Below are 12,390 nucleotides of genomic sequence, written 5' to 3' on the forward strand. Positions count from 1 at the left end.
ATGCAAAAATGTAAAGTATATCTTCAAAATATGTATGTTCCATTGTTGGTCAATATATGTGTATTATTTCGTTCCGATTAATATGTATATAGCTATACAGTTCGCGCACCTCTAATCAGCATGAATAATGTAATATTAACGAATGTGTACACCAGACGGAATCGATAATGGCTTCTTTTCTTTCTTTCTTTCTTTCTTATTACAATCTCATAATGAAAAAGATACAAATATCGCAGTTAATCAGTGTGTGACTGCACATACATCGTTACTAATATATGCTCAGTCGTCTCAATAATCGGTCATGTCAAGTCTCGTCTTCATTTTAATCGTTCATGATTTCTTAAACAAATTTTAACTGGTCTCTACTAGTCTACTGCGTATACTATATAGATAACGAAGAACGTGTACGATTGTTTCTTTTTGCAATGAAAAACATCACATGTCATCTCTCAAGCGTGATCACGCACGTGCTTTGCATCACGTATTCTGCATCACATACTCTGCTCTGTATCATGAGCGAGAGTCAAATATGCGGTTATTTTTCGAGCAAATTGAAAAACTGCAATTTTTGATTTGATAACGTCATTGACGATTTTCTGCAAAAATTTGGAGACACAATAAAGATTAGAACTTGTTAATCTAACGGGAACAGATTCTTTCCTTGAAGAAAATTATCAATTTTCTTTTTGGTATATGTAGGACTTGCACTAGTATGCCAAATGACAATCCGTAACGTTTTCATATATGTCAACACTGTCCAAATAATCTCTTAACAGTAATCATATATAGAATTTTAAACATAATTTGTATCAATTAAATGTTTCATGATATCTATAAATGCCGATCTAAATTAATAAACGAAAAATATAGTAATATTTCTAATTTGAAACGTAGACTACTCTTTTAATCCATAATTCAAGAGATTCTGATAGAATAAAATGTAAACGTAATCATTATCAATCTTATGAAGACCTATCATTTTATTTCGAATTTAATCAAATGTACGGAGACCAAGACAAGAAGTAAAGATAGGTATAAAAATAATAAAAGAACAGAGCACTATTTTTACTACATATTTGTGGCATATTTGAATTTTTTAACTACACTTAGAAATAATGCGAGTTGCATATATAGTTTTCCATTTTTAACCGAGATTACATGTAATAATTTTAATGCAGTATGGAATAAACGTCATATATGCATATTAATAAGGAGTAATAAAAATCATTACTAATCACAAAGATGCGTAACGCGATTAAACCAAGTGTATGCGAGTGCAACAATTATACTTTTCACAGGATCGTCGCTATGACGAACCATACTGAAAATAAAACGCTACAAAACGCGATAATAATAAATTTATACAAACGTACGTACGTTTCACGTACATCTTTATTTTCGCCCCTTTCACGAAAACAACTCTATGCTACCTCACAAAGATACGCTTTTCATTATTTATTGCCAAGATGTTTACATACACGAGAAAAAGAAAAGAGAACAATATAAAGACACACTATTATCACCCTATAATTAGCAGTCAAATATAATACGTTCGAAATTGCACTGTAATGTACAAACGGGAGATCTGGTGCGAACTCGACCGATGTTATTCTTCTACTTTCTTTTCCGGTGCGTCATACGAGAAGGTCGCGATACTGGCTTCGTCATATCCTACGACGTACCAGACTTATCATGAATTTTATGACATGGTCGCGTCACGGAATTCATGAAATCTACACAGACGATAATCCATCTTTCGCAATCCATCGCGTTATAAACGCTACAATTTCATTTGGCACGAGTGCAATTCACAGTTAAGAAGGAATATGCAAATTATTATATATAGGATTTGCACGTATATCACATAAAATTCAAAAAATTATTTTATTGTGATATCGCGCTCTACGCCAGTCTCTTGGAGAAGTTTGCGAGTGTGCTGAACCGAACAAATAAATTATCAAGTACAAGTGAATGTAGTATACAGCATACACATGGGAGGAGGGGGCGAAAATTGGTTATTCATTACCATTGAAGGAAGCATCTGGTCAATAATTGCATATACCTTTCAATTTTCAAAAGTATTCACCCTTCATTTCACATTGACTCGTGTTATTCTCGAAAAAAGTAAAGTCTCTCGTCTATCAATTTATGCGTCATTTTTAACTAATGACAACGTCAAAGTCTCTATGTCACACAATCGCGTTTCACAACAAAGGACGATTTGTTATTCTATTAATAAGATGTTATATTCTTACTTCGTCCTTCCTTTGTGTCGCGTTCAAAACTTTGTCTTTTGTTTTTCGTATTTAGTTGCTACCGGTCCAGTAACTAGGACTGTATCCAGGCTTCGCTTGAGCTTTGTTTTGCGAACTCGTGTTGGACCTTTGGTTGCCGCTGTTGCCGCCATCCTGATGAAGTGGCTGATGTAGCTGATGTGGTATAGTCGGGATAAATAAGTGTGGGCCACCGTAACCACCGGGCAAACCAGCATTTTGACTACCCGTAAGACCGAATGGTGGTGGCGTAGCCGAGTGGAAAGTCTGTTTTTCGTAAGACTAAAAGGATCGATTGAGTGAACATACGTGCGTAATATATAGAGTTTCGAACAACGATTACTATTGAGTAATGTTACTTACGTTCACTTTGCCAAGAGCAACATGACTCTTAGCGTACATCGTAGCGCTGATATCTGTTGCGGAAGAACCAGCGGTATTAGTGTTTCCCGTGGATGTGCCAGTTTTACCAGTTTGAGTTCCGGTGTAACTGCTACCGGCCCCCTTATATTCTCCAGACGGACCAGCGGAAGCCAGTGCATCGTAGCTCGCACCAGCGCCATAACCAGATCCATAGCTACCCGGTTTAGCGCTGTACGCGCCACTATTCGTCCCAGCGTTGCCAGCCGTTGCTATTTGCTGTAATACAAATCGGCACAATTTTAGAATTCGTTGGTCCCTTTCAGGAAGAGCCACAAACAGTAAAGTACTTGACGGAAGCGCAAAACTCACCGGATAAATGGCAGGAGTTCCATATTGAAAACCTCCCGGCATAATCCCACTACCGTAAGTAAATGCGTATGCGTATCCCGGAGGAAGAGTAGGATTTATCATCGGCTGTTGATGCTGCGTAGCAGTCTGCAAATCCCATAAGATTTGAAAATTGTTGATATTACGGTTTTTTAAGCGACGACTCTAAGCTGGTCGACGAAACTCACCTGCTGCGACATAGTGGAAGGAACTGGCGATGCGTTGCTGTCATTTCTGGCAAACCTAGCGTCGCTAATACTGGTATAGGCTCCCTGGACTCCTTGGACACCCTGTACGCCTTGCACACCAGATAGGGCATCACCTCTGCCACCACCGAGACTCGTAGCGGGACCAGTCGTCTGATAGCCCAGAGCCGCGTCATAGTAACCAGTAGTTGGCTGCACGTTAGTCAGGAATGCCAAACACAAAACTACATGCATACACTGTGTACTCCAAATACAAGAGAAGGCTAACTAAATTTCTACGCGTACCGAGCTGGGACAAGTAACATGCGGATTGGGTCTATTGCTATGTGTGAAAAGTACTTAAGGTACTCCCATCCGACTTAAACCGATAGATAGAGCTACTATTTATGCGTACAGTCGCAATACACATACGAATACATTCGTTTCCCACTATCGGCACGCTTCCCATGTTTGTATAATCAAAAATATCCGAGTCAAACAACAAGCTAAGAAGTAAAACCTCCATCAACCATTTATATATAATATATATTACCACACGGAAATATAATGCACATTTTTCATATAATCTGATACGTGACATCATTCGTACACAGCCTACAATTAAGTCAATCAAGACAAAGAAGGAAGAAAAATAAGTCAAGATAGATCGGAGATCGAAACAAATTCGTAGTTGAAAAATATATTAAATAAGTTTCAGGAATATTTTTCGCAGTTTTCCATCGAAAAGACATTTTTGCACGAAGTAATGTCGAAAAGCCGATCTGTCTTTACTAATTATTCTATAACAAAACATCTTACTACAGAAAAATAAGAACGAATTTACGGTGTTGTCGTGAAGGCATCCATAAGAGTTTGAAACGTTTCGAAAAGAATATTGGAATTACGAGCAGCTACCAAGCAATAAAAAAACGATTACCTTAGGAATTTTCGTACTAGATAATAACATAAATAGAGTAAGCGCTTCGAAGCAGTATATATACCACATTGTAATAGCAATGTGTAATTGTAAGTAACATAATATATTAATTGTTTCAGTGTATAATGCCCCGAAGAAGCGTTACTCAGAGAGCAATGCATTTATATTTGAATGAATAGAAGAATAAATAAATTGAACCAGATCGAAAAATAACTGACCATATGTGGTATTCTCTGTTGTACAAGTTGTATATCTTCGTAACTGTACACGGGTTGCTGAAAAGCTGCATATGGTACACCCGCTTGGCCCATGATATACTGATGACTAAGCATCGGCGTCATACTTCCGGCTGCGCCACCGCCTGTCATATTGCCGGTACCACTGCTACCCGTCACTACTCCACTTGATGTGCTTTTTGGAACAGCTGAAAATAATACATCTTTTTGTTAAAATGGATTATTCCATTTGATATGCTGAATTGCTAAATCCTAAAGCAATCATTTTTTAAGGAAAAAAAAAAAAAAAAGATACAACTCTTGTTAATTCCTTGTATAGGAATTTTTAATGGTAAAATATTCATTGTGGTAAAACAGTACTTTGTACTCTGTTCATTCGAAAACTTCAAATAGAAACAAAACAAAACAAAATTTATTTTTTGAAAATTTACTAACCATTGGAATTCGTCACTTTAGTCTGTGAACTATTAACTGACGTCGAGGTGAGACCCAACGTTGGTGCGCTAGTCGTCGCGAGAGAACTGTTTGACGTTGTTGCACTGCTATCGTACTGTGAATCCTTCGTCGCAGTGCTGTTCAATTTGTGATTGTGAGACGCTGCCTGCGGTTGGCTGGCATAACTACCGTATGGATTTGCGTACACCTATCAACATTTTAAACATAAACTTGTTTTATCAAACTGTGTAAGCTATACCAAAAGATAAAGCAAAAATTTGTACTAACAGACTGCGTGGCACTCTGATAACCGGAACTTTGAGTTATTGGAGACGTAAAGGTCGTAACTGCTATTGAAGACTGATATTGAGGCTGGTAAGTTTGATATCCCGCATTACTGTTTGATACTGTGTTAGTAGCCTGCGCTGGATATTGCGATGTTGTAGCCGGTACATATCCGCTTGCGGATGGATAAACCTACAAAATAAAAATAATTTCAACTTTTGTTGAGAGAAGCTGTATTAATATCTCTGGCACAATTCTTGGTACGACGGAATTGTACCTGACTGCTAGTGGTCGGCTGGTTGTAACCGGAAGTCGCGGACGCCGATGCGGAAGGAGAGGGTTGACTGAAGTTCGACGTGTTGGATTGCGGAAACGACGTCGAAGAGTTGTAACTCGCCTGTGAAACTGTTACCGTCGCAGAATAACTACTCGCATTGGCGCCTGACGCATTTTGGAAGCTAGACTGAGATTGATTATTAGTCGAATATGCATTGTAGGTACTTGGCGTACCACTCGACGGCTGGAAAGATGATTTTTGCGACGACTGATAGGTCGTCGTACCACCGTACGTCGGTGCATTTCCGGGTGAGACTTGCGATGTGAAATCTTGCTTGGTTATGTCCAAGCTTTGGCCACTACTGCTTCCACGAGTGAAACCTTGGGAACTAATCGTATGCTCATTGGATGCTGGCAGAGTGTCGGTGCTCTGTAACTGAAAGTATAATTGTAACCGTATGAACGACACGTGTACAAATAACTGTAAACAACGTAACAAAAAAGTGAAACTTACCATCTGTGAGCTGGCGTTGAAAGGTGTGGTGGAAGTCTGCGTAGTTTCGATGTCGAGCGAATTACTCGTATTGGCAGTGTTCGCAGTATTCGCACCGGAAGAAATGTCTACACCGGTGATTGTATTACTTGTGGAGTTATACTTTTCATTCGCCGAACCGTCAATGGAGCTGGAATCGCTACCGAATTCAAGCGCGCCAAACTGTACATCGAGGAAACCGATTCCGCTATTCACCGCATCACCAGGCATTTCTACAGCACTTGATGGTATTTTCGACGGTGGAGGTACTCTTGGACGTTGTTTCGTTTGTCTCTGAGGCTATAAATACAAGCGCATACTGATAATTTCAAATTTCAGATAAATTAACGTATTAAATACGTACAACTTTGAGAATTTACAAAAATATAGCAATATTGCGATACCTGATTGGACATGGATGACGAAAACGACGTTTGTGCAGCTGCTTTTAAGTTTTCACTTGTCTGCTGAGTAAGTTGCGTCAGATATTGAGTTTGTGCCGCTGTTAGTACACCACTAATAGCGCTAGGTTGTGATAGTTGCATTGTCGGTAAGCCCAACACTTGTTGTTGGGCTTGCTGTTGAGGTTGTATTAAATTTTGCTGCTGCATTGTAGACATATCCGACAGTTTTGGTAGTTCCTATAAATCATGTAAAAAATAAAATTATTTGAATTTTTCAGCAAGATGTATCTAAAAATATTTATACACTGATAAAATTTTACCTCCTGCTGAAGCAGTGACAAATTAACCCCCTGATTGGTTTGCGTGGATGATATTTCCTGGGGCTTCTGTTCCTCCAGAACAGGCGGAGGCTCGAGGATGTTCGTGCTCGGGGTGAAGACTTTCGTATCTGCCAGAGATCCTGTGTACTCCTCGTTATCCCAGTCTTCTGTAGAGTCCAAATTATTCCAAGCATCTATATATATATAGTTTATCGTATAGCTGTAATATATTTGATGTAATATGTTCGACATGTACGTACACATATGTACACGTGTGTGTACATAATGCATTTGATCGCAATGCTTTATATATAGGGTGTGGTCCACTTGACGCTACAAATGTTTCAAAGCTTTCGACTGACCAATCAGATAAAAGAATTTTACTAATTAGTAAAATCAGATAAAAGAATTTTACGAATTAGTAAAATGAGATAAAAGAATTTTACGAATTGATCAATAAAAAAATGCTTTGAACCTTTGTAGCATCAAATGGATTGTATAACCATATACATGCCCCTATATGCATAAAATGCAAATAAATTCATTAAAGAAATTATTTTGATGATAATGTAAAATTAATAAAACATTTCTATAATGATAATTTCATAAAATGAGCATAATACCACTCACAGGTTCTTATTTGTGAGTGGTATTATGCTCATTTTATGAAATTATTGCTTTTCGAACAGAACCACATTTTTATGAGTTTTATATATTTCTATAATGATTATAGAAACATAATGTACATATGTAATAGTCAGTTTAGTGAAAAAAAAAATCATTTTGACTTGCATTTAAACTCAAGTACAGATAAAAACTCACCCATTTTTGGTTCTTGAATACTTTGTTGTTGCTCCTCACTACCTGTCCAGGTTTCAATGGGCCGATTAAAACCATGCGCAGTGGAGGCAGATGATGGATCGTTTCGGTTTGCAAATGTTCTTGGACCAAGACCTCGGCCCCCGCTACGACATCCGCGACCTGATCTTCCGGATCCACCTCTGCCTCTTCTGCTATAGCTGCCATCACGCATACCATCTTCCATGTTCCTCTCGTTCTCCTTATTTTCTCGTCCGCGCCCTACCCAAACAATTTTACAACAATTACAATTCATAAAATAACAAAGTAGGAATTTTTGTAATCTTCCTGCGCAATAAAAATCGATAAGAAAAAAAGATTATCTTCGATTATATGTCTGTTCTTAAGTGGCTCAAATAATAAAATTGAAGAAATTGATAAAAAAAATGTAAACTAACATCCACGATTGTCATGATTAACGCGGCCGCGCATACGCGGAGGACCACCACCACGTTGGTTACGTCGCTCTTCCCAATCGCCATTGTCGTCTTGTCCACTCGACTGATCTGTGGTCTGCTTGGAACCGCTAGGCTGACGAGGCTTCTTCTTTTTAACCTCCCATTCTGTTTTTACTCCTTCTAGAAGGTCGTTAACAGCGCGGTCCAAATCTCCATCACTATCGTGCAGAGCCATGATCACCTCATCTTCCGAACGTCGAGTCATATCCATGACCTGTTTGATACGCTCCTTCAGAACAGGGTCCTCACCTCCCGCCATTCTGGTATCGATGATTTGCGCGTTGCGCATTTGATTTGTGTTTTGCTATATAAAAATCGTTATAATTTTCTTTAGATCGTTTAACATTGCAGTATTATATATATATATATATATAGAAAATCTTGATAATAATAATTATTTTTATCAGGCTTTTTTTTATAAATTAAGGTACAAAATGTTACTGGCTGGAAACTTGCATGCCATTGTATATATTATACATATATTATATACATATATATTATACATCTTATTTATGTTTTAGTATACATGGAAAGAATTATTTCTTAAAATTTACCTTGAAAATATAGTTATGGTACAATACAATATTTTAAAGATTTTTACCATGCATTTTAGTAAAATGAATCAAACTTGTTTTATATTTTATTGTAGTTTTATTAATGAATATGAGAGATTTACATAAAAATTCTTCGGAATAATTCTTTCCATGCAGATAAAATAAATATTTTGTCAGAAATAACACTGTAATCTATCATGTTAAAAATATGTATTAGCTCATAGAAATTAATATTTGTATTACAGATTATGTTATAACAATGTAATGACTCAACTATAAAAGAACAATTGATTTGTAATTAGTAAGTGTCAAATGTCCCATACATGTTTTGTTTTGTAAGCAATACTAATTGGTTAAAAGTTTTCAAAAGAATACACATTATTGTAGTACAAAGTGTAATCCATCTTGGAAATGTATTTATTAAACCAATAAATATGTCAATATAAAAACATATTTGTTTCAAACCAACCTGAGCCTTGTCATGTTTGGTTGAATCTGATTTAGTTTGATGATGATGATGATCAGATTTGCCATGTTGTTGTGATTTATTTTTATTGGTGCCTCTTCCACCAGAGGACACCAAGGATTTGTTGCTTGAACTCATTGCCAACTAAAATCCCACGCACCTAAGCACTCACCGTATCACACTATATACACTCCCTATTTACAGTCTGAAACAGAAAACATTTGTTATTATAATGCAATAGTTTATTATTTATATAGACAAAATTGATTTCCAATAACGCAAATTGTATAATCATACAGTACTTTTAGAAACATTATTAATGAAGATACAAACATTACAGGAATGTTACGATCTGATCATACAGTATCTTGCCACACAAAGCAATTATAATTTGTAGAAACAAACAGAGAGTATCAACAATTAAATTATATTTACAAATATTCTAAAAATAATCTTTGAACATTCAACCAATGTTAACTATTTCTGTATTTTCTTTACTATTATTATGACTTGAATTACTTGAATTTCTACACAAATATCATTCTCGTACCAAATTATCATAAAATCTATGTGTAAAATGTACAAAATCTAGTTGTTCTCTTTAGATTTGTGAATTAATCTAACAAATTCACATCCTATGAAAACAAAGTCAGAATATAAGAAGTATCTTTATTACTAATATATTTGGAGATAAACAACAAAGCTCATTTGCAAAAAAAAAACTATAAACTTGTGTTAAATTAAAATTGACCAAACAGCTACTAAGGTTTTGCCGAATATCGCTTCCAAAGAACTAAAGATTTTGGTGAACTGAGATAAATTACGCTTGTAAAATACGTACTAATGAGAAAGCACCAGATTAGAAGCGTCTGATAACAATAAACGGAAGATGTGGGATCAGCCTCAGGGAAAATGACGAATGTTGAACGAATGTTAACGCTTATCACCTCAACAATTCAGGGAGATAGTCGCGTCGCACACGATGACGACGTTACGTCGTGGAGTACACGCGTGAAATGTCTCACGGGACGACTGGCGAGCCACGTCAAGACGATCGCGTGCTTCTGCGACGCGTGTCTTAAACGCAAATGCGTCAGGATACCTAACGGCGAGGCGAGGCTCGGCGGGAAACACACTTATACGTCGCGGAATTTTCCGTCGGAATTTTCACGGAGGAGCTTCTTGTTCCTTCGCGACGCGGAGATTCGATAAAAGAATAAAAATAAAAGGAAAAACACCTGGTCGAACGCGTCGGCGACCACTCGCACACCGTTGCACGCCGCGAAAAGCCGTGCGCGAAGAAGTGAAATAAGAGAGGGAGGAAGAGAGAGAAGAGAGAGAGAAAGAAAGATGCGGTACGGAAGGATAGGAGCTCACGCCAAGCTACCAAGCGACGACACGCGCACAAAGAACCTTCCGATAAGAAGGCGTGATTATTCTGGATTATTCTCGCAGGCAAGGATATCGTTCAGCAGGCCATGTGCACGGTGGACGCCATTTCTGGTATGCGAGAGGAAGGCTTGTCAAGCATCGCCGCGGCGGTGCATCAATGGATCCCGACGGAGTCTCGGAATGGCCGAGAGACGAAAGAATCTTTGCGTGTAACTCACGGCTGCCGTGGACGTCGTGCGGATGCTTTCGCAGGCGCGACGGGGAGCGGAAGCGTGCGGGAGTCACGGCACCTCGGCGCTTGGGGCCGCGGCGCGCGAAAAACCACGAGAAAAACAACAGATTTGCTATCGTACCTGGGTTAGTGCGCTCAAAACGCAGCTCGGTCACGTGACCGCAGGGCCCCCCTTCCCTGATGCACCAAGGCACCTACTAGTGCCCAACAGCGCAGCAGAGCGCAGTCAGCACCGCTTTTCCTCGCTCTTTATTGGGCTCTGCTCCGTGTAGCTCTGTGTGCGTGCGTGTGCGACGTTTCGTCAGACCGGCAATCGAAGCAAAAGTAAACTGATCCAACGCGCCACGTTTCATGGGTTTCACCGCCTGCTATTTGCGGAAGAATCGCTACGCGCGATTCCGGAAGTGTCGATATATCTTGATCACATGGAAACCGAAGCAAAGTTTATATCTCATTCGCGTTTGATGCTATAAACGAAATGAAAAGAAAGTTAGAAAAACATAATTAACCGTGTAAAGAATAGTTACATAAACGTAAAAATAATTTGGATGTTATAAAAGGTTTACTCTTTGCGTTCAATACGTCGTCCAATAGGAAAATTTATTTTCTAGAGTCTAGCCTAGAAATGTTTATTTCTATTGCTGGAAAATACTTGCATTAGCTGTGTTCAGCAGAAAAAGCAACTTTGCAACTGTTGTAAATTCTTGAATATAATTGTTTGCCGCAATATTTCCTGGATATATTTCTGTATTTCATTTATTGACTTATTGTTAGTTTACATCCAGCCGTCCAATCCCGATTCACTTCGAAGTGAAGTGAAATTTTTTGGATGTAAACGGATTAGTTTCGACTGATTTTAATCCTCTTTTCTCAGCGGAGTAGAGCGAATCCGGTGTAAACATTCCATAAATCCACTTCACTTCAAAGTGAATCGGGATTGGACGGCTGGGTGTAAACTAGGTCATTTATTGGATTGGCTGCGATACTGGCACTATCATCACCGCAGCCAATACGATGGCAAGATTCTCATCCCGCTAAAGGTGCTTTTTCATGCGCAGCACGCTGCAGCAGCAATTCGTTACTATTGGTTAAGAATTTTATGTAAGCTAGATGACGTACTTCCGGCGCAAATACATTTTGCCGCAGTTCGTTGAAGTTGAACCGAACGAACAGCAAGCAGCAAGCGGTAAAATCGAGAAAGCGTACAATATGTCCGTCGTTTCATTATAAAAATATTATTTATTGCAAAAAATATTAGGAAAATAAACGAAAAATGGCTTCGGATAAGGTACGGATACATGTTTGTAAATTAGATCATTTTATACTTTACCACAAATTTGAAAAAGTAAAGTGTAAAGTATAAAATGATCTAATTTACAAACATTCGTACCTTATCCGAAGCCATTCTTCGTTAATTTTCCTAATATTTATTGCAATAAATAATATTGCCTCGATTTTGCCGCTTGCTGCTTGCTGTTCGTTCGGTTCAACTTCAACGAACTGCGGCAAAATGTATTTGCGCCGGAAGTACGTCATCTAGCTTACATAAAATTCTTAACCAATAGTAACGAATTGCTGCTGCAGCGTGCTGCGCATGAAAAAGTACCTTAACAATCAAGAAAACAAGCATCGTGTGCTGCTTGCTTTAAAGTGCTATGGTAGAAGCATGTTGGAGCATATTGGAACAAGTGACGCAAATCTCTCTCCCCGATATCCAATAAAAGAATCTATCTTCTAGAGACAAAATGTTTCTAATTAAAAACCCTAGAAAGTCACCTTTCTTATTGGAGATTGATT

General features: G+C 38.2%; 1 protein-coding gene across 6 annotated transcripts; it reads right to left on the bottom strand.

Annotated features, from left to right (window-relative positions):
- Positions 1-1,405: 1,405 nt before the first annotated feature.
- Positions 1,406-10,785, bottom strand: lig (ubiquitin-associated protein-like lingerer). 6 transcript variants are annotated; one of them, XR_001940837.1, is made up of 16 exons: positions 10,715-10,785; positions 8,973-9,174; positions 7,890-8,253; positions 7,456-7,713; positions 6,634-6,827; positions 6,314-6,550; positions 5,892-6,209; positions 5,379-5,813; positions 5,105-5,293; positions 4,817-5,024; positions 4,364-4,569; positions 3,212-3,421; positions 3,006-3,131; positions 2,637-2,912; positions 2,256-2,555; positions 1,406-1,671 (listed from the first exon to the last, which is right to left on the bottom strand). XR_001940837.1 is itself a non-coding variant. In XM_018544887.1 (15 exons), the coding sequence occupies exons 2-15, from the start codon at positions 9,105-9,107 to the stop codon at positions 2,307-2,309; spliced, it is 3,378 nt and encodes a 1,125-aa protein (XP_018400389.1). In that variant the 5' UTR covers positions 9,108-9,174; positions 10,715-10,785; the 3' UTR covers positions 1,912-2,306. The 6 variants fall into 6 exon arrangements, 5 of the variants coding, with proteins under 5 accessions (XP_018400389.1, XP_018400390.1, XP_018400386.1 ...); XM_018544887.1 differs by lacking the exon at positions 1,406-1,671 and having other exon boundaries at positions 1,912-2,555; positions 6,634-6,800; XM_018544888.1 differs by lacking the exon at positions 1,406-1,671 and having other exon boundaries at positions 1,912-2,555; positions 3,212-3,382.
- Positions 10,786-12,390: the final 1,605 nt, after the last annotated feature.

Source organism: Cyphomyrmex costatus, unplaced genomic scaffold, assembly GCF_001594065.2.
Source record: "Cyphomyrmex costatus isolate MS0001 unplaced genomic scaffold, Ccosl1.0 scaffold474, whole genome shotgun sequence".
Taxonomy (NCBI): Eukaryota; Metazoa; Arthropoda; class Insecta; order Hymenoptera; family Formicidae; genus Cyphomyrmex; species Cyphomyrmex costatus.